The sequence below is a fragment of the Paramacrobiotus metropolitanus genome, unplaced genomic scaffold (genome assembly GCF_019649055.1).
Source record: "Paramacrobiotus metropolitanus isolate TYO unplaced genomic scaffold, Prichtersi_v1.0 Parri_scaffold0000009, whole genome shotgun sequence".
Classification (NCBI taxonomy): Eukaryota; Metazoa; Tardigrada; class Eutardigrada; order Parachela; family Macrobiotidae; genus Paramacrobiotus; species Paramacrobiotus metropolitanus.
In genome coordinates this window covers 1,787,123-1,810,179 of record NW_026570229.1, presented here as the reverse complement: position 1 = coordinate 1,810,179, position 23,057 = coordinate 1,787,123, and the positions used below count along the sequence as shown (strand labels likewise).

The window sequence follows — 23,057 nt, the reverse complement described above, 5'->3', positions numbered from 1 at the left end:
TGTAATACAGCTGCCCTTACAGCGACATAGTATTAATATTCTCATTAGCAAAACCAACAAAAACATTATTGTCACTAAGATTTAATTACAGACAATGACTACAGTCATTGTTATCTTTGACTTTCTGCTGCACTAAGTTGTTGGCTAAAATAATAATAACGCGAAGTATTATGTATTACTGAAACTTGTACATACTGGCGCACATGGTGGTAGACAGTCGACTCCCGCACCGAGAGCTGCTCGCAGTTCAAAATCCTCCCGAGACAGTGTGCGGACAACGTAAGGAACCCGGGAGACTCCATGACCGCCTGCGTGTTACGTGAAATCTCCGCCAGTGCCAGGGTGGCAAGGTTGTCCTCTTCCAGAATACATGCCTGCACAAAACGCTTGTACATAATCGATAATATTGCAGTGGTTTCGAAAGAAATAATATATATTTTACAATAAGGAGATAAGGAGCGCTATTTCTTTTTCTATTTTGTTCTATGTACTGATTATTTACCCGCTCCAGAATGTCGGCACTGTATTGTCCACTGAACATGCGGATATGCGTCTCGGTATAGTGCCGACACACCCGTACTAACTTATGGACCAGGAATTTCTTGGCGCAGTGCAGGGTGTCCATCACCGTGTCGATGGTCAGGTCGTAATGCACCGCATCATCCGCACCGTAGGCGTAGCTAAAGCTAAGGACAAAAAAATGCTCGTTGCACTGTTTGTATAATTTGTTTCGCTAATTTTCACATTAACGATTTGGCAAATAAGGTTAGACTTTCGTCAGTTGTCAATGTGCCCGGCACCTTTGGACTTCAACCTTACACACGCTCATCGAGTTCTTGTTGCCATAGTATAACTGTAGCGCGTAATTGACTTGACACTGTTGACAGTCGTCTCATGGACATTTCGAATTCTGCTTCCCGGAATAACGAAAGCAGCCCAAACCCCAAAGTTCGAATTACATTCAGTGTCACTATGGTACCACTCTAATCCGCTGTAAATTTTCTAATATAATTTTGCTGTTGTAATTCTGCTTTTTACAGAAGTTGTTCGTTGTGACTGGCTTGTGCGAATAAAATTCATCAAAAATAATAAAAATCCCCTCTATCGTTTTTACTTACGTACTTCACCAGGTGCTGGAACGCCGTTGGCGTGATATCCGGAAATTCGATGACTCCGTCCGGTTGGGCGAACGGTCCGTGGAACATCGCGTGGAATACCGAACTGACCAGCGCCAGAACAAACCTAAAAACTGGATATCCTAAAGTGCGCGCAACGTTTGGTTGGAGAGCTATAGTTGTTATAAAATTCCCAAATTAAACGCAGACAGGTGTGCGCACCGAAAGCCGCAATATGAACAGAATTTCTTCAAATTTTGCATAAAAACGCGCATAATTATAAAGTTTGTTTCCACACCCAATCAAGCGTTTCTAATATTTTTAATAAATTTCAATTAATTATTTTGCTGCACAATTTAAAAGGAAAATACAAAACGTATTTGCGACACGAAGTACGCCCAAGAGAAAGTCCCTGTGAATGTACACAAATTTGGCACTATTTAGCGGGTCTCTGCTCTTTATACGGCGCTTTTCCCTTTTTTATTCTGCAGTGTGTAAACTATAAAGTACTATAAACTGCAAGTAAGTAAGAACTGCAGTGAGTGCAGTCTACCATAAAATGCACGACTTCGTAGCTGTAGTTTCTCTACAGAAAAAGGAGCTGCGTGGCTTTCTTATGTATCCTTGAAGGCTTACTTGTGGCACCGGAACGCTTTGAGCGTGCCATTCTGCTCATTGCCCACCACGATAGTCACGTCACTAGGGATCCCTTCGTCGGGATGATCCAGCAGGTAGCGCACTCGTTTGGTCAGGCGTTTACTCGAATGCCACTCTTTCTTTACCGATCTCCCCGAGCCGGTCGACATCTCCGTAAACGTGATTGTGGCGCCGGTGACGGTGAATCTGTTAAACAAAGACATTCGTACAGCTTGTATATCATCCACAATATAACACTGGCTAACCCAAACGATCCAACACCAAAGGAAGCCTGGCAAAGTGCGACGTTGAATAACTGCAAAAGGTCACCGGCTAGAACTAAAAGAATCTGATTTTTAATTTTTCTTGCTTACTACGTGTATTGCAGCTGATTGGTAGGTAAAGCAGATTTAAAGTTGTACCATGTCATCGGTTTCGCGCCTGTTACGGATTAGTTACGGATTACGTTCGTTGCTATAGTATGCGGCCGGCGCGTGGGTTCAAAGGCGTGGTTTGCGTGCTGGTCAGTCGACCTCTTTACCGGTTTCCTTAGCATTTTCCGGGTGATTCGAAACGCAGCATCCAAAAACTGTCTTCCTGATTACTTATTACTCGACAGCTACTGTTGAACTGAAATTTTAAATGCAGTTTCTGCAATACAGTACAAATTTTTAGGCGGTGTTGCAACTGTTACTGAGCTGCTTAATGTGCTTATTCGCACTGTTTTGGCATCACTTTTAACGCAGTGTGTAAATCGTATTACGAAATGTCCATCAACGAGGCCAAGAAGAAAGAATGGCATTCCAGCCGACACCTGAAAAAACGAGTTCGCTACCTGCTGGATCATCCCGATGAAGGAGTGGTCAGTGATGTGACGATTGCCGTCGGCAGCAATGGTGGTGGACACCAAAGGATCTTCAAGTGTCACAAGCAAGTACAGATATACGTTATTTTATTGCTAATTAAAACTACGCTTTTTGTACGAAACTACGGTTATTGTAGCAATGCTTGCTGGTCAGAAAAATTAATACTGAATGCGTAAGGTAGGCAAATTTATACACGCTGATTTTAACAAAGCTTTGGAAAGATACCGATTAGCGACTCTCTAATTGACTACACGGGATTTATTTTTATCAGGTTTATTTTGGCGTTGGTCAGTATTCCACGCCGCATTCTACGATCCAGCTGCCCCGCTCGACGATCCTATAGAGTTCACGGATATTACACCGGAAGCATTTCAGCATCTGTTGAAGTAATAACTCAGAAACAGGCCTGTGCAGCTAATTATTTCTAACTATTCAGTTTTACGCGGTATTTTTTTATTTTTTTACGGAAATTTTTGCGCAGAAATTTCCTGTCAGTACTGTTTTTTATTATTAAATGTTGACCAGAATCGTGGAGGTTGTGATTGTTCATGTAGCTATGCTTACGGCGGTGACTGTGCAGTCCTGTTTGACCTGACCGTGGATAACGTCATGGACACTCTGTACTGTGCCAAGAAGTTTATCATTACAAAATTATGCCGGCTCTGCCGCAGCTTCCTGGAACCCCACATTTCTGGTCAAAATGCTGCTGGAATCCTGGAGAAGTTAAGTGATCCGAGAGGAATTAAGAAAGTGGGAAAATAAATTTCTCTGTTTCAATGAGGATTTTTACGCCCTTAATGGCATTTCATAACCAAATTATTTGCAATCACGGAAACATGAGAAAAAAATAACCCGCCAGTTGTAAACAACTTTTTTAAGACGTTCAAGGTTTTACTAATCAAGACGCACTGCCGTACGCTTGCAATTTCTTTTTATTTTGATCACCCATGAACTATGTAGGCTCGTCAACTGGATGAAGACGAGCTCGTGGTCGTCGCCTTAGCCGAAATCTCTCGCAGCACCCAAGCGGTTATGGAATCTCCGGGTTTTCTTCAGCTATCCTTGCCGTCGTTGCGGAGGATTCTGGAGTGCGACCAACTGTCGCTTGGCGAATCGCCACTCTACCAGCACGTTTGCCGGTAATTAGCTTCGGCGCAACGACGATGCCTGGTTCACTGATCGGGAATGGGTGTCTGGCTTGCAGATGGGCCCAGCACAATGCCGGTAATCCGGAAGTGTCACTGCGAGAAGCCTTGGGACCGTTGCTGTACTTGATACGCTTTCCGCTCTTCACAGCTATCGAATTTTTCGACGGTCCAGACAAGGTACGAACCATTTAGGGTTCTAAAGCGCAAATCATCCATTCGGCGCACGGTTCAATATTCAGAATTTAAATTCAATGAACAGACTGCAGCAGGAAAAACACTCCCTACGCAAAAATGCCAGCGCTGCTTTCAAATGAAATGCTTGTCTGCGTAAAATGTGGTAAAACAACGCAGCCTTTTTTAGTCCTATCATTTAGGACTAAACAAGTCACTAAACTTTAATTATTTGGCTTAATATGTACATGCAGGTTAAACCAAAGGAAGTCATTTCAGTTAAAATAAATTATTTTCTTATGTTTTCTTGATATCGTAAAAATGTATTTGTTGCAAACCGCACTTCCGTTAACGCCGGCGCAGCAGCCGAACTCGCTGAAAGGAAGAAACTAGCCAAACACGCTTGGATGCAAACAAGATACGATTTCGTTGCTGCAGCCTTGGAAATTTACGGACCTTATGGAGACGGTACTAAAAAGCTAGTAGAAACTGTTGGAAACGGTATAGCGACTTCAACTGGCCAAAAGCGGGCGAAAGAGTTTTTTAAACAGCGAATATCTATGAAAATACAACGGGGAAACGCGATTTGTTTAATGGGTACGATCCCCGATCAGGATAGCATAGAGGAAGTGTTTCTTTTGTAAACCCTGTTTTGTTCAGGTGCATAGTTTGTACTCGTACCATGATACTTATTAAAGGTTCATTATATATTTATTGCAAAATCGAAGAATTTATCAATTGAATTTGTTTATCATAATAATTCATTGTAGAATAAAATTGATTAGAGCGATAACTGTATTGTAGCAGTTCTTTAAGCTCCAGCATCCCGCCTACTCTGCACCTGTATCGTTACGCAAGAAATGAATCACCCGGCTTGTACAGAATTTTCGTAGAGCATTTCACTGCTTCTGCTGGTGTCCCATTAATTCGGTTGATCTTTATCCTGTAGGACGGTGTACTGCTTGAGAACGAGAAAAAGGACGTATTCCAGCACATCTTCTGCCATGGACGCCACCCGGTCCCCGCCTTCTCCGCCACGCCCCGCACCGTCCCGCTCCCGCGGTGGTCCTGTCGGGTGGAGTATATCAGTGTGGGCACCCGCCAGGTGTACGGGCACTTCCAGGTGGTCACTCGCCCGGATATGGCACCGGCGTGCTGCCAGTTCCTGAAAGCTCTGATTGAGGGAGATTGTTATATCCGATTCGCCAAACTCTGCAGTGGAGCGACCAAACCACAGCTGGACGTGCCGGCGTCCGTGCTCGGGGAGCGCAACGTTCTGTCGCATGCGGCACCGGAAGCGGTGTGGTTGGAATGGGATGTTGTGGACGGGGTGGCGCGGAATGTCCGTCTGGCCAATTGGAAGAAACCCAGCGACAACCATAGTGCGGTGCTGGGATACGTCTACGGTTTTGATTACCGTCAGGAGAGAAAATGTTTGAATGATTTGGCTGTACGGAATTGTCGTATTGCTGTGCGGTTGGTCTATTAACGGAGAAACTGTTGTTGAGTGCGACACACAAATTAACACAATCAGTTTTTCTCTTGTGCAACAGTTAGTGTTCGTTCGAAGGGTTTAGTCCTTTTGCCTGCTGTTATTAGTGTAGATGTTATGTTCCGTAATTCAGCATGTGGTAACACCTACAACTTAATTTCCGTTTTTTACTTGCTGTTATTTGCCGATATGACTTTTTTGGCTAAACAACGTACTGCGTATTGCGAACTATTATTTGCTGCTGGATACATACAATTTACGGAGATAAATTCTGCATACTTATCTTCTGCCATAATATGACCTTTGCAATAAAACTGTACTGTTAGAACATTTCCACTCAAATTCCTTTTTCAATTCAGCGCTATGGGAGGGCTTTGAAGGTGGAAATAGGTTTAAAGCTACAGTTTATCGAATCTGTGATTAAAACAACCAGCAAAACACTGCATAACAGGCACAGTTCATAGAAGTACGTTGGATGGTTGGAAACGGCATCTTCCAAACTTTACTTTGGAAAGCTGACACCCAAGGTGTCAACTGTCAGCTTTCCAAAGCAAGGTTTGTTTTACGTCTACCAGAATCGAGAAAGCTCCAGACCACACTCACACAAGCATTTTATTGGACATTCCGATAACTCCGTGCGCAAGAAAGCAAAACATTTCGCTTGAACGCAGCATAAATAATTAGCGGCAATGCAAATGACTACAACTAGTGGACACGTGACTCCCATCCCAAGTAATGCATACGGTTATCAAACACCGTAATAATGCAGCTCAATTCCCGTAAAGCAGGCATTCCCCACAACGCAAAGCTAGTCAACGGTTTGCAAATTCCTAATTTCTCTACTCATTCGTGAAGCCGAGTCGAGTGGCCACGTCAGGCGCGAAGTGCTTCCGCAAATTATGGCGGGCATTGACTGGCCGGCACGCAGGTTCCCTGGGTGGTGCGCACCAATCCCTCCTTGCAGACGCAGCTGACTATCACGGGACAGTCATTCCCCCGCAGTGGACACGAGGGCGTGGGCTTGCTGCAGGTCGGCTCGCAGGCGGGACAGCCCAGCTGCAACGTGGGATGCAGTCCATGGACGCAGATTGCGGAGGAAGACGACGCTGGAGCCGGTGTCGTGTCGTTGACAGGTGACTCTGGCGTCGGTATCACGGGAAGAGGGACAGGGGGATTTGACGTATCTCGAATATTGCACTGGGTAGCCGTCACGCAGCTTCCCTGGGAGTTGCGCATGAATCCTGGTTTGCAGACGCAAACGTCGCTCGACGGGCACCTCGACCACGTTAGTGGGCAGGAGGGGTTGCGGTTACTGCATGTCGGCTCACAATTGCGACAACCCTTCTGCATGTTGGTGTAGCAGTTTATTCCGAAAAAGGCCAGGTTAAGTATGGCTCTGTAAATTAAATACACGTACCATGACTTTCAAATCACTTTTTGTGGTAATATATTAATTCCGCAATGACTGGGTGAACAGAGCAAGCGCACAGTGGCTTCATCTCTGGATGGTTGACGCCGTTATTTTCTGATGCCGATGAACACACGGACAATTTGCTGACCACTATCTTTGCTGACCGACAGATGACATTTTGTAAGATAAACAAAGTATTCACTAAGAAAATTAAGACTAAGAAAACGGTTTCCGCAGAACTTCCGCCAGAAAATTGTCGAGAGCAATCGAGAAAGCCAGAGAAAGAAGTATTACTCCGCATGTGCTCCGTAGCCAAGTACCCGTAGCATTCACTTACTTGCCATCCGTTGACGTCTCTTCGATTACCGCTGCGTCGCCATCGAGCAGACATGTGGCAGATACTAACACAGCGACGAGGGAAGTCGTTAGCTTCATCCTTCAGGAATAAAAGAATGGATTGCGAAGTGCAAAATCTTATGTTATTATTCCACGCGCTCTCTGATGCGTCTTATATATCGTTGCCCTAATAAATTCCATTATTTTCGCGCCACCTTTCCAGTAATTGCCGTCTTGCCTTACTGATGGCACTAGCCGTCGCGATTAAAGACGATCACGCATGTCCCGGGGAGATTTTCCTTGGTTATCTTTGATTCTCGTCCAGGGAAGTGTGTTGAAGTAAAGGTTATCAGCATCGCAACCAACAAAAAAAATTATACCCACTTAGTGATCATTAACGAAAGCAATAAAATTAAATATTGTCTGAATTATTTCGTCTTATCTCGTCCATGCTGCCAAAATCCTTGAAAAGCCACTGTATTTTTAAAGCAATTATCAGGTTTTGATTTGTGTCTAAAAACCTCGCGACAAACGCCTCGGAGCAACTCGGTGGAGGATGTGCTTCCTCGGCTGGAATAGAGCAATTGATTTGTAACACTGAATTAGGTACTGCATATTCACATATAATACATATAATTATGGGGGTACGTAGATACATATAATTATGGGGGTACGTAGGTTTTAGGGGTACGTCGCGTTATTAGCAACAAATTATTCACGCTTTCTACATAACTCGTTATTCATACTTGCTACATATAATTATGGAGAGCCGCAACAGCTACGCAATAGTGCTATCATAGCACTATTGCGTAGCTGTTGCGGCTATACAAAATTATAGTACATATCTGTGACGCAGCAAATCCTTGGGAAATATGACCGCTTGAACAAATGGAAAAATCAAAAGACCACGTTACTGACGACGCAAAAGATCAAAACAAAACTTCTATCATAGTCATATCAATCATCTGGAAAAAATACACATAGTAATCTGGCATAACCGGCATCGACTAGATTAGAGCTAGAATCGAGAAAACAGCGGATTACATGTACGGCAAACTTTTGGACACGACGCAGACCAACCGAAAGATATGTCCCTAACAGCAGTAAAGCAGTGGCATTTTTAGGTAAAAGCGATGCTAAACATAAGTAACTGCCAGTGTCGGTCACGCAGCTCCCATCTCCAGCAATAAACAAGATCCCCAAACACCGTAAGAAAACGGTGCACAATTTATGAAAAGCAGATATTCCCGACGCCAGGCAGCGATTATTGTAAACTACTTTTTTTCAGTTAATTGCGCAAAATCGAGACGCCGGGACATTCACTAGGTTTCACACAGGTATTCTGCGCGGTGCGCACCGTTCCCGCTCGGCAGACGCAGTCGCTCTTCACGGGACAGTTGGGGCCCCACAGCAAGGGGCACGTGGGTTTGAAGTTAGAGCAGGTTGGCTCGCAGGCGGGACAACCCAGCTGCATGGGGTTACTGGTCAACCCGGTAAGGGAGCAGGTGATCACGGGAGGTGCCCTGCAAGTAAATTTCTTAAAGCACCTTTTATAATGATTCCCCGGTGTCTGCAGTACCAGACGAAACCAGGAGCCGTCTAATCTCCCACAAGGGACTTACAGTTCATCTGGAAATAGACTTAAACTTGATGTAGTGGGTGTGGTTGCATGCGCGCTGTACTACCGGCGCATATAGATTAATTTTTAAAGCTGAATGATTGCATGTAAATGCGCACAGCCGAAGCAGTCGCAATAGCTCTAAGGCTGTCTATAAGCCACACCTCTTGTTTTCATCCCTGAATGAAAAATTTCCAGATAGACTGTATCCCGTAAAATACATGTCTCGTTAAATGCTGTGTATTTGTATAATAATTATAGTTCCTTACTCGGGAGCCGGTGCCGCTGGACAATCACTAGGATTCACGCAGTCTCCCTGGGCGTTGCGCACCAGCCCGTCCTTGCAGACACAGCTGATTATCACGGGGCAGTCGTTCCCCCGCAGTGGACACGAGGGCGTGGGCTTGCTGCAGGTCGGCTCGCAGGCGGGACAACCCATCTGCAGTGTGGGATGCAGATTATGCATGCACATCACGGGGGCCGGCCCTGGAGTCGGATCGTCCGGGGGGAAAGTGACAGGAGGAGGTGGTGGGACAGTAGTTGCCGGCGATGGTGCTGAGCACTGACTGACCGGCACGCATTTTCCCAGAGCGGTGCGCACCAATCCTGGCTTGCAGACGCAGCTGCGTTGCACATCACAGTTGGGTACAGTCACTGGACACGTGGAGACGGGGCTGCTACATGTTGGCTCACAGGTAGGGCATCCCATCTGCATCGTGGAAGACATCCCATTTTGGCAATTCACGTCGTCAAAGTCGAGGTCTAATCCTCCCCTGTATATACAGTTTCATAAAGCGTTTTTCACAAGGATCACGGTTTCTGGCGTTAGCCGACGAAACGCGAAATACTTTTATTAGCAATACATCGAAATATACCGTATGCAGATTGCAGAATATGGCACCTTGTATGCAGTGTATTCAAGGAAATGCGCTTACCCGTTGCTTGGCCCTGGAGCAGGTGGCGCTGCCGTCGGCCGCTTAGTAGATGCTGCAGTCGTTGCCGGCGCTGGTGCCGAGCACTGACTGACCGGCACGCATTTTCCCAGGGCGGTGCGTACCAATCCTGGCTTGCAGACGCAGCTGCGTTTCACATCACAGTTAGGTACATCCACTGGGCAGGTGGAAACCGGGCTGCTGCATGTTGGCTCACAGGTACGGCATCCCATCTGCATTGTGGAAGACATCCCGTTTTGGCAATTCACGTCGTTAAAGTCGAGGTCCCTTACTCCCCTGCAAAAAAGCGTTTCTCAACGGGCCTGTTCAGGAAAACTTTTAACGTGTACAGTAAAAAGACGAAACCTGGAGATTAATAATAATCATCACCATGCAACAGGAGCACATCCAGTGCGCGCGTAAAACGAGGCATTCAATGCTTTTCGTCCTACTGTCCATGTTCTGTACTAGTGTAACTCACTTACCCTCCTATTTTTTGTCCATTTGCCGCTCCGTTGCAGCCGGAGAAACTTGTTGCGGCTACCAAAACAGCTATAAACACAGCCGCTACCTTCATGCTTCCAAATATAAAATTAAGAAAAGAGTAACAAATACCGAACTGGCAGCAAAGCAGATATGCAAACCTGCTGGTCAGAAAATAAAAACTCGGAGCGCGGTGTGTTCAGTGTAGTTTATACCGATTTTAAATGCTTTCTGCTGTTCCTTTTATACATCGTTGCGTATAATTCTTTCCTGTGTTTTTTCGCGTCCGTTTTCCAGGGTTTAACTTAATTTCTTTTTTTCTTTTGTTAATCGCGTTTGTAGATGGCGATAAAAGACGATTATTTCTGAGTCTGGCAGGTTTTTCTTTGTTCTCATCGCTTCTCGTCAAGTAAAGTGTGTCGGAGTAAGGACAGTATTAAAAATCACAAGTACCGCAAATTGTGTGCTGTATGATCGATGGCGGTAGCGATAATGCGCCGTATTGTCTCAACTGTCTGGTGCTGTCTCACGAGGATGCCAAAATTTTCGAAAGAATAGCTGTATTTTCAGAGCAATTTATTTTTAACAATGTCCAAAAACCGCGGGCGACAAATTTACCTCGAAGCAGTGCGGTACCAGATGTGCTGGTTCGGTTGGAGTAAAGCGACGGATATAATACACAGAGTTATGGGTAACCGCAGCAGCGTATATTTATTTCTTTATTTCTAGTACCTGCAGGCTGCAGCCTTGGGTGACAACTGGAATCCATTCAGTATTTCATACAGAGAAACCCACGTATAACAGCTTCTGTAATTCAATGGAATAGTGCACCATTTGATTGACGCGCAAAACAAAAATGCGGCGATTCTATGCATCGGAAAAGCTCTACCATTACAGGATTGACATGACGAAAACAATAAACTACGAACCTGTATATCTGGCAGCCGGGAAATTTCTTTTACGATAAAACAAAATAAACACGCAAAAATCGGACAGAATTTGGCGTAAAGCCAACCGAAGACCGGTAAGCACGCTCTGTATTGGCTGGTCTCAACCACATTTTGTGACCCGTAAACCGATACTTTGGTAAGCAAACGGACATCCGAATCTCTCAAGTTTGCCGACACGGTAACTCTGCAATTTTGTAATTTTATAATTAACGTTAAATAACACTCTGAGTTCATATGCCACGGAGAATAAGAGGCACAGTGCTTAATACTTACCATTTCTCCAACAGCAGCCATTCTTAGCACCACTCACTGATGGATCTTCTGCAAACTCGTTAGCCGATGCTTCGCCGCAACCATTTCGTTTACCTACAGCCTATATTTACGGATGGGGTCTGAGAGTTCCAAGGTTTCTTAATTCGTTCGTTAGGCTATCAGTGTTTCTTCCCTTGGTGTTTCGGGAAGCTCTTTTGCCGGTCAACAGAATTTCATCAGCAAATTGCCGAAAATCACCGGTTAACGTTGAGCACCCCGTCGATCATCGATTTGTCATTTCAATAAATCTTCGGATAGAAGGTTTTGTCGGTCAGTAAGGAGCCGTCAGCAAGATAATGGTCGACAGACCATCGGGGAAGCGTTCGTCGGCACTCCTGTCGTTACTTTATACGAGGAGGAGCTACCTTGGCCCGATCAAAGGCGCACACACGACCATAATCCGATCACTGTGCCCGCGTGTGTGCACCGCGTCCAAACACCCAGGTTGGCAGTAAATTTAATCACTGTGCTTGCACATACGCAAGATGGCCAGCCACCTCACGAGGGCAACAACTTTATAACATCGCTATGGCCGCCATTTTTAACGCACAAAAAGTCTGCGTGAGACCACTGGTGCTAAACTAAACGAAAGTGCATAATTATTTCCTGAAATCCTGCACGAGCACAACCGTTCAAAGCAATAAATCTGCGCCAAAATAATGTTCACTTTTTATCCATTCTAAACGTTTTCTTGGTTGGCGTGTTCGTAATATCACTGAGGCCGCTCTTGGTCTTCTTGCTGCGCTTACTCTTGGCCTGCAGTTTTGCTTCTTCTCGCTTTTCGAGGGCCTCAATAACCTGACTATCCGTCGCAATGAGCCCTGCATCCGCGCGCAAGCGCGACTCTTTTAGTTTCCTTTGCTTAGGGGCATGTGCTTTCATCAAAGAAAGATGCCAGTCCGCAGCAACTTTCTCGGGCGCTACAGGAGCACTAAAACCTTCTGCTTCAGCAACGGCATATGCTATAATGCGCTCTATTTTGCCTTCGGTTAAAAGCGGAATTTTTCGAAGCGAACGACGCACAATTTCCAGTTCTGACACGTAGTCATTTGCTACCGAAACGGGCACGTCCAAAGGTGATGTCGCTGAAACTGGTTCCACATAAGCTTGACAAACGGCATCCGGGTTGAAAGGAAATATTCCAGCAGAACCAAATCCCGAAACTATGTTTTTCGACATATTAAAGTCACACAAGTCGATTTAACACATTCGGATAGAAATTCGAGATTAAACATGTGCGAACTGTGTCCATCGAGAAAAATCACGTTCTGTAAAAAGAAATTATGGTTAACCATATTATTAAATTATAATTTACCTAAAATGGTTAAATAAAAATTCACTAATACGTGAGTAAAACAACGATAAGATTAAGCTAACATTTCGCTTAATCTACAATGTGAATGAATCGGGGAGCTTTTATTACGCACCTTTTCTGCTGTCATCCGAGGGATCACCTCTTCCCTGACGTACGAAGCGAAGGTCGCATTATCCATTATTCCAGACGAATTGAAACCGATATGACACATATCGTTCGTCTCGTTGAAATGCGAAGCCAAAACGACTTTCCCGTCGAAAAGAATTAGCGGCCGCAAAATTTCACCGGCTGCATTGCCTCCCGCAAGAACGGTTATTAACTCACGGTCATTGCCATCATAATATGACAGTACATCTTTCACACCCCGCCTGGCGTATACCGTTGTCACTTTTTCCGCAACCTGAAAGGCTGACTCGTCAAAATTCCAGATGCCGCGTGGATCACTGAGCAGTCCCAAGTTGTTCAGCGCAAACAGTCGCTGTATCCATCCGTCCCTATTTTCTACTGTCCATTCCTTCGTTTTTTTTCTTGAAACGCCATGTGAAATGCGCCGAGATATATTAGGGTGCCGCTCAAGGAATTTCTTATGCCACTTCGCTGTGAATAATTTTGATTTCTCAGGCGTAACTGTAAAACTTAAAGTATTGAGTACACAAATTATACGCAAAATAACTCAAATAAGTGCTGGCGATTTATTACAAATTGCGAATCACTGTATAAATGTATAATTGAATTACTGTATTACTAAAATAGTTTTGACATAAATTTGCACTGCCGACCTTTAGATTTTGCCAAGAGTGGCACAATTCGTCGCAGTGCGCTCTTGTCCAGTGGTATGCCGTTTTCAGCACATTTCAACAGCAGCTTCTCAATATAGTTTTCTTCTTCATCAGTAAATTTCCGTTTATGAGCTCCTTTTTCCTCTTCGCACGCCGTTTAACTTCTCCCAGAGCGTAGCATATGGAACGTGATACGTTTTTGCTGCTGATCGCAGAGACAGGTTTCGGATTCCACGGCCCGAAGTGCTGCTGACATGCCTTTACCATAGCTTGCTGGTACAGGGACGGGTTCTGCTAATTTCTCCACATCTGATGGCAGGCCCGAACTATTTCTGTTACTCGCACTGACAGAAAACAGACTGGCAGGTAACTGAAGGTCTTCACCGAAATTCTCCATGTCGGACAAAACGGAAGACGGATAGTTATCCTCAGGTAATATGACAAAATCATTTTCGTCCATAATTACAAAATTTCGATCTTGCAAAACAAATTAACATTCGAAAACAGTGAAAGGTCGTAACGATGGGTGGCCGTAATTTGTTAAACAATTCACGGCCGCTAAAATTTATTAATAATTGGGCTGCCGCGTTAGGATGACAGCCATGTTGTATGCGCGTGCAAGTGGTTAACGTCGCTGCCAGCTAGGGTGGTTGGGCATGGTGCACACACGCGGGCACAGTGATCGGATTATGGTCGTGTGTGCGCCTTTGATCGGGCCAAGGTAGCTCCTCCTCGTAGTGAATGTAACGTTAAATTTAGGAAGCTCTTTTAGTACCGGTAATATGACCTGTTTGCATTAAACTCCTACTGCATAGTAGAAATAAAATATTTTTATTGCGCATTTGCCACTTGGAGGAACACGCTAGCTGTGTTCGGTGAATAACATGCAAGGTTAAGCGATGCAGTGATGTTTGCGATTAGCGAATACCTGATTACCGGATTACCGGCGGAAAATATTTTCACTCATCCAGAACATCCCGTTCGCAAGAAATCTATTTCGTTACTGATTGGGTTATATGAGCTTTGTAATGGAAATTATGGAATCCTATTGGTAGAACAACCTAATTCGCGTTGCATATTCTTTAAAGAACAAGCTAGCTAGAAAAGGTAGAAAAGTCACCAGTCCGGCTACGACTACGACTACCAGAATCGAGAAAACACCGAATTCTCGGCAAAAATTTTTAGGTATGTAGACTATCCGACAGATCTTTCGCTTACAACATAAAGCAGTAGCATTTGTAGGCAAAAGCGGTGCCGCTAAACGTGAGCAACTGTCGGTCGCAAAGTCTATTCCCAGCAGTGATCAAGGTCACCAAACACCGTAATAAAGCAACACAGTTCATGCAAACCAGATATTCTCCTAGCTAGTCAGCGATTAAAATATTTTTCCAATTAATTGCGTGCACTCGGGGCGCCAGAGTTCTTCTTCCGTCGCCGCTCCTCATCTGACGGGCACTGACTGGGCACCACGCAGGTATTATCCAGATCGTTGCGTACCGTTCCTGGTTCGCAGACACAAGCACGCTGGGAATTCCCGGGGCACTTGGCATCCGTCACACTGCAAACCGAAAAGCTCGTGAGGCATGTCGATTCACACCTGGCACAACCAAATAGCATGTGGTTGCCGCAGCAGGAACCAGGGGCCGGGGTGGGTGCTAGTGGCGCTGTAGTCGACTGCTTTGTAGATGCGGCAGTCGGCTGCTTTTTAGGTGCTGCAGTCGTTCCCGAAGATGCTGCGTCGCATTGACTAGCCGGCACGCAGGTTCTCTGGGCGGTCCGCAACAATCCTGGCTTGCAGACGCAGCTGCGTGCCACGGGACAGTTGGCGTCTGTAAATAAGCAGATGGGGGCGCGCTGGTTGATGGTGCTGCAGGTCGCCTCACAGCTAGGACATCCCATCTGCATCGTGGGAGACGTTCCAGTTTGGCACAGCACATCGTAAAAGTCGATGTTTAGTCCCGCCCTTTAAAAACAGTTTCATAAGTTCAAAACGCACCTTTTCATAATGGTCCCCAGTGACTGGCGTTAGCCAGCGAAGTGCTAAATGGTGTTATTTTTAACAGCAATATATCGCACTATATGGTCCCGTGAATGCAGTTTATTGAAGGAATTGCGCTTACCCACTGGCCGGCCCTGGAGCAGGTGGCGCTGCAGTCGGCCGCTTAGTAGATGCTGCAGTCGTTGCCGGAGACGGTGCGGAGCATTGACTGACCGGCACACAGGTTCCCTGGGCGGTGCGCACCAATCCTGGCTTGCAGACGCAGACGGATTTCACGGGACAGTTGGCAATACTTACTGGGCACTTGGAAACGGGGTTGCTGCATGTCGGCTCACAAGAAGGACATCCGATCTGCATCGTGGGAGACGTTCCATTTTGGCACAGCACATCGTAAAAGTCCATGTTTATTACTCCCCTGTAATTGTAAAACTTAATAAAGGTTCGTAAGGTGTCTTACCGCCAAGCCATGCCGTACTGCACAAAGCTACGAACGATGTAGGACAAAGAATACTGGAGAACGACCAGTTGGTCTGCGGTTAAAAAATTTATCAAGTAATCAATAATTAACTGCATGCAACAGTGTGCGCGTCCAGTGTAGCATAAAACGGGATAAACACTGGGTTGGATTAAGGAAGAGATGCACTGGTTTGCGCAGTAAGCATAAAACGAGGCATTTACGCTTTCTGCCCTACTGTCCAATGTCCATATAATAGTGTAACTCGCTTACCCCCCTTTTTGCTCCCCATCTGCAGCTCCGCTGCAGCCGAACAAACTTATGGCTGCTACTCCAACAGCTACAAGCACAGCCGCTGACTTCATGCTGCCAAGAATAAAATAAAGGAAAAGGTTACAAGAGCAGGGCAGCAGCAATAGTACGTAGATAGAAATCGCGCTTAACGGAAAGTAATTCGCACCGGTGCGAAGTATTTTCTCTGCAGTTTATGGTGAGTTTGCACGCACTCTGCTGTTCCTTTTTTATACAGCGTTGCCTTAATTCTCTCCCTTGTTTCGCGCCGGTTTTTCTGGGCTTCTTTGGCGCTTTTGTGAATTTGTGCTCTTGTTTGCTGATGGTAGCAGTCGCGATTAAAGAGTCTGTGCCTGGGTGATTTTTCTTTGGTGTCTTCGCTTCTGGTCAAATAAAAGTGTGGTGGAGTAGGAACGGAATCAAAGCCACAATGAGCGAAAATTGTGCAATATATGGTTGATGGCGGCAGCAATAAAGCGCCGTATTGTCTCAACTGTCGTTAGGTCAAACCAGATGTGCTGGTTCGGTTGGAGTAGAGCGATGGATGTAACATACATCTTCTTAGCACATTGCTATTGCGGTTACATAACCGCAATAGCAATGTGCTACCTTCTAGACGTTCTAGTGGCGGCTAGTGCGCCGGTAGCCTTGGGTGACAACTGGGATCCATTCAGTTTTCCGTAAAGAGAAATCAAGTGCAACAGGTTATGTAATTTTTTCCAATCGTTCGGGTTTTGATTGACGTTCACGTCAAGCTTCCATTAATTTGGACAGCATTAGGCAGCAAAATAGAAAAATTCGGCGATCTGTCGATACAGAGCTTGACGTGATTTAAGCAGTCAATTCTGAGTCTGGTTATTACGGCATCGGAGACCGGTAACGGTTAGGTTTTCAGGCAAAATTCAAACTGCGACGGTTAACAGACAAAACCGTACAGAATCTGGAATCAGACGGGAAGCCAAATACCAAATATCGATAAGGACTCTCCGGTTTTGGCTGGTTTAAACTGCATTTTGTGACGAACAGAGCGATGCTTTGGAATACCAAGAAGCACTCCAATAACAAGAGTGGCAACATAGTGACACTCAATTAAATTTTAAAATGTGCAAATTTTAAACCATAGCCAACATCTGTATCTCACCACAGGATACAACGAAGTGTTAAAACGTGCCATAATCTTTTAACAGCAGTTGACGTTAATTACATCCGGCACGATGACGCGAAAGTGCAGTTGACCTCACACATTAAAATATCCCAAAGTCCGTATATGCCGCGAATAAAATGCAGGCAAATTACTGCACAAGTACCGAACACGCGACATTTCCTCTAACAAAGGGTTAACTTACTTAATTAGCCGATGCGTAAAGTTTAGGACTTGCGAAGTATTGTGGCAGGCGCCATGGAAGAAGAACCCAACAGCAGCTGCATAACGTATTCCAGTCCAAACTTCCCGGTTTTGCGGTCTGGCAGTGTCACTGCTAACACTGACAATTGCTTGTCACCCCGCATTCCACAACCAGGCATGTCCTTGCAACGAGCAGAGCGGCAGCTACCGCACTCCCAGCTGCCCCGTCCAATACTGCAAACCCGGATGCCAGTGCCAGCCGGGATACGTTCGCAACTCCGTCGGCGTCTGCCAGCCGGCGACGGTATGCTCGCCGAACCCAGACAAGCCAGTCATAAACAATAACGTTTTAATATCTTTATCCGACCGGCTGGGATGAACCGCACACTGGGAACAGCGCAAAGCGGTTGATGGCTATACGGATCATGGCTGACCTTTTTGAATTTTGTGTGTTCTCTGTAGGGAAACTGCAGCACGTGGTTGATGTTTAATATTTCTGTTTAGAACATTGTAGCGGCAGTATTTGGATGACCGATAAGACCACCCAGTTAAGATGAATAAGATCCATCATTTTATCGTGTTATGAATCTGTGTCCATTGTATCGGCTAGTTCTCCTTCTCTTGAATTCCTAGAATTCAGTCTCGTACTTCGCTTGCGTGCGACACGCTTGTTCCTCTTGCCTGAACTCTTGCAGTAAACTTGGCTCTGGTTCTTATACATGTATGTCTCCGTTCTCCGTCATTAAACTTGGCGCGAGGTTTGCTCTTGCGTTTGACCGCTCGGGAGACGGGATGAATCAGAGCCACCTGCATAACTGCGTTACGCCAGGTGAGAGCGTCCATACCGTAATATGTTAAATCGGATGACCGATATGTACCGGTATTTCCACGCCCCTTTCGGGTAATTAGGGTTATGCACTTTCATTGTTTATATCTGTCGGAGCTAACGTTAATTCTATGGCGACTGCAATCAGCTCACGTGTGCTCAACGAGAAATGCGGTTCGATCGCGTAATAATTAATGGTCACCATGGTATGAAATTACGAACAGGTCATCGTCGCTGACTCACCTGTTCGATTGGACATAAGCCGGCCTTCATTAATCGCAGTAATCGGCAATCGCAGCCCGGCAGTGAGAAGATCCTGAGTCGCGTGGAACGTTTTTTTTTCGCGTAAATTGTGCTCAGTTGTCAGTCCACTTATACACTTGAACCGCAAACTAGCAGGGCGTCAATTACACTGTTATTGACCAGTATACTCTGCAAGCAGAATGTCCGATTCAGTGGAAGCAGAAATGTCCGATTCAGTGCAACCAGCAAGAAGGAAACCGTGGCAGAACAGTCAGCAGGTGACCAAACGGCTGCGCTACCTGCTGGATCATCCCGACGACGGGATCGGCATCCCCACCGACGTCACCATCGTGGTGGGCAATCCGAACCACAGCGTGCCGAAGACGTTCAAGTGCCATAAGTATGACCTGGTATTTGGCACATTTTAGAAGCATAGCTGACGGAGATGGTCGTAGGTTTGTGCTGGCGTTGGTCAGCGCGGTCTTCCAGGACACGTTCTACGGTGACTCTGCCACGGACGAACATGATCTTCACTATCTGGATATCGCGCCTGTTGGATTTGAGCGCATGCTGAAGTAAGTTAAAAATCGTGCAAATTGAAACGATTACAATTTTATACAGAATACTGAAATCTGTATAAGTACCCATGCATGATGATGTTTCTGCGCTTCACCTGTATTTTATAAATTAGAAAATAGATATTCAGGTATTTCGAAGACACAGGTAAGCAAGTCCAGTATTATACTCGTACTATTTCGACGTTTATGGCATTCCGGAGTCCGGACACATACACAATATGGATTCGCGTGCCGGACACCAGACACAGCGTATCCTCTGCGTTGCTCCACAATAGAAAACTTGCTAATTTTTTATTAATGTGGTGTACAATACGATGACAATACGATAGGCTTGCGTAAAACCAATAATTGTCACGTAATCAATTTTTGAAAACTGTTTGCCATGTAAAACAATGCAGAGAATACCGTTTCCAGTGTGCGATACGCAGTTCATATTGTAATTATGTACGAAATGCCAAAAAAATTATACGCCTCCGACAAATTTCGAAGCCTTACCGCTAGTTGGTTAATTGAACTGGGTGACATTTAGCCATAATAATAGTTATGTGGGATGCTTTACTAAAACTTTGCTGCAGACCGGTTTGTTTTAAAGGCTATTTTTTTGTGACACAACTGATTAATACACTGGGAAGAAGAAACTCCAAAAAATGGGATGCACGTGTGAAAAGAATTATTGTAGTACAATGAGTAAATTTTATTTCAAAGCAACTCCTATAAATAATGGCATATCAGCCCGAGTCCGAGTCACTGTTCTACGAAAACAGCTACATTCACAAACATCAAATCACAGCTTCACGATGTCATTATAATAAGTCGGCGCAAGGCGGTGTATATAATTAAAATGTCTTATTAAAAAAAGCGTTAAGAAGACGTTTTCTCGAGTCTGAGCTGTGGAAAGTTAACAGTCACATTACTACATGAGCCGTGTGGCTGAGTTTCGTTGCAGCTACGCGTACGGCGGTCACGATACCGTGTGCTACGATCTGACGATGAACGACGTGATGGATACACTGTACTGTGCTACGAAGTTCTCCATACGGAAACTGGAGCGCATCTGCCGGGACTACGCGGAGACCCATATCCGCTTCTGTAGCGGTCACTTGATTGCCGATCTGCTGGAGCAGGTACGAAAGCACTTTCGCGCTTAGTTCCGACGTCCGACAAGATACTGTATCTGTACTGCGATGAAACTTTTTATCGATTTAATAAGCACGTAACTTTTATTGCTCTTGTCCGGCAGCAGAAATCGTGCGATTTTAACCTATGCACATACTGAAAAATAATGATACACAACAATTATTATGTACGTTTATGTAACGTTATGTACATATGTATCGTATATAGCAAAATAATTATTATGTGTATAAACTTCTAGAAACAGAAGCATAAAGAGGTAAAAAGTATATTTTTACAAAGTTTTTAATTTGTACATTTTATAGAAGTATGTTCATTTTTTTAGGACATAATTTTATGGTTTATTGATATTTTATAGAAATACGTATTATGTTTCGATCCTTCAGTGAACCTAATTTGGGATCGATTTTGCTACAGGCTGGTCAAATGGGGGAAGGGACTCTCGTCATCCTGCTGCTGGCGGAAGTGTCGCGCAACACGCAAGCGGTACTGCAGTCGCCGGCGTTCCTCACCCTGTCCGCGGAATCCGTGCAACGAATCCTCCAGTGTGACCGGTTGTCGCTGGCGGAACCCGTCATTTACCAGCATCTCTGCCAGTAAATGCTTTTCTCCATGGATAACCGATTAAATAGGCGGTTACCGTTGCTTTTGATAGTGCAGTATATATATGCAGTACAGTATATGCATAATAAAATTAAATTTTCTAGGTGGGCCGCGCACAAAACCTCCGATGCCGACATGACCATTGGGACAGCACTGAGACCGTTGCGGTATTCTATACGGTTTCCTCTGTTTACGGCTACCGAATTTGCAGATGGACCTGAAAAGGTAATGCACATAGATCATATATACTGAACGTAGTAAATAGTATAATCCATGTAAACCAAATAATTTGGTGGGTTGATAGTACTCACGTTTAGAAAGTGCATGCATAAATGACTATAAGAAAGGTAAAAGGAAAAAAATTTATTAAAAATACGTAAACCGTACAGCGAACCAAATTCGCTGTTACATCCAGAAGAAAGATTAAGAAGTAATTTTTTATTGAATAAATTTGTATACATATGTAGATTGCATACATGTGGAACGTGTTAGTAATTTTCTATTCACTCATGACTGTGTTGCGTATAAAACGGGAGTGATTATTGGATGCCGGAGTCAGATTTATCCTTAACGCGATATCCAGTGATTGCAAAAAGTAAATTAATGAATTCCTAATTATTACTGGGATTGAGTAGTCGAAACGCATTGGAAAATAGCGTAGTGGGGTGGCCATGTCGGCGTACGATACCGTTTAATTCCTCGGCTCTAGCCGTTACTGAAGACCGAAAAGCTGCAAAAAGTGTCGCTAATTATAGAACGTGTTTTTAAAATATTTTTTCCCTTCCATGTCGATGCAAATGTGCTCGGAATTGAGTATTTTAAATTATTTCGGGGAGTATGGAGTTAGCGCTGCTTTATGGCCTTTTTTCACGATCAGTACTTAGTACCGGTTTTAGCTACACTTCAATCAGTCAAATGTGGGACACGTGCGTGATATATTGTAGTGAGATGGCGTTATTCGTTATTTACAGTGCGCGGTAACTTTGGAATAATAAGCCAGCGCTACAGTAGCTGTCACATGATCTGAATGACTGCGTACAGTAAATTTAACATTTCCGATTAATTTTTGGGAATAATTCTCTTAGAATATTAAGTTGGGAATAATTCTCTTAGTTTTATAATTCTCTTAGATTGTGCACCGATGCTCGTTATTTGAAAAAAATGAGAAAATGTTCATTTTTATAAAAAAAGCGGAAAAACTATTTTATTATATGTATTTTGCAAAAATTATATACCGTACCTATGCGTCCGGTTTTTTAAAAACGAATTAACAAAACTCCACCCCAACTTGTTAAATAATCTGCATAATCATTAATATGATAGATATTTATTCATATACTACCATAATATGATAAAAGTAAATTAAATAAAATAAATATTAAATAATTTTTGTAAAATTATATCACAGGTACAATAAAATAAAAAAATAGTCTGTAATTTGCATAATAATATTATAATTTTCATGAAATAGAATTTCAGGATGAAGTGTTACGGACCAGCGAAAAAGCCGCCCTGCTCCTCTACATCACCGCCAAGGGCACCGAGACCCCACCGGCGCCCTTCTCCGCCATCCCCCGCACCCTCCCGCCCCTCCGCTGGATGTGCCGGGTGGAGTACATGGACGCGCACACCGCCACCATCCACGGGAAATTCGATCTGCACACCCGGCCGGATCTGGCGCCGGCCTGCTGCGCCTTCCTGCACACCCTCATCGCCGGCGAGCACGCCGTCGGCTTCGGCAAACTGACCAACGGACCCCAAGGGACGGTGCCGGTACCGGCCGCCGTGGCGGCGGACCCCCGTATTCTGTCGTACACCACCGTGGAGGCGGTGTGGTGGGAGTGGGACGTGGTGGATGAGGTCATGGTGGGGGTGCGGATGACGGCCTGGCAGAAACCGCGACGCCGGTATAGCAGCGCGGTGTTCGGGCATATCGTGGGGTTTGATTATAATGCGGAGAAGAAGTGCCTGAAGGGCATCGCGTGGGAGAATAGCCGGATCAACGTGCGATTTTTCCACT

At 44.8% G+C, this 23,057-nt stretch overlaps 3 protein-coding genes across 3 annotated transcripts; all 3 read right to left on the bottom strand.

Annotated features, from left to right (window-relative positions):
- Window positions 1–6,170: 6,170 nt before the first annotated feature.
- On the bottom strand, window positions 6,171–10,415 carry LOC129582944 (keratin-associated protein 10-4-like). The gene is made up of 6 exons (XM_055474575.1): window positions 10,211–10,415; window positions 9,729–10,022; window positions 9,063–9,566; window positions 8,466–8,698; window positions 7,177–7,240; window positions 6,171–6,824 (listed from the first exon to the last, which is right to left on the bottom strand). Exons 1-6 carry the CDS (start codon window positions 10,300–10,302, stop codon window positions 6,326–6,328), a joined length of 1,686 nt encoding a protein of 561 aa, XP_055330550.1. The 5' UTR covers window positions 10,303–10,415; the 3' UTR covers window positions 6,171–6,325.
- Window positions 10,416–10,822: 407 nt separating this feature from the next.
- Window positions 10,823–13,149, bottom strand: LOC129582943 (uncharacterized; the record flags this gene model as incomplete). Its single annotated transcript, XM_055474574.1, has 3 exons — window positions 10,823–10,925; window positions 12,704–12,738; window positions 12,898–13,149. Coding segments are annotated over 3 exons (390 nt in total), but the record flags the coding sequence as incomplete, so codon positions are not given.
- Window positions 13,150–14,635: 1,486 nt separating this feature from the next.
- LOC129583079 (zonadhesin-like) lies at window positions 14,636–16,489 on the bottom strand. Its single transcript, XM_055474787.1, has 3 exons — window positions 16,291–16,489; window positions 15,685–15,978; window positions 14,636–15,527 (listed from the first exon to the last, which is right to left on the bottom strand). The coding sequence occupies exons 1-3, from the start codon at window positions 16,380–16,382 to the stop codon at window positions 14,957–14,959; spliced, it is 957 nt and encodes a 318-aa protein (XP_055330762.1). The 5' UTR covers window positions 16,383–16,489; the 3' UTR covers window positions 14,636–14,956.
- Between the last annotated feature and the right edge of the window lie 6,568 nt (window positions 16,490–23,057).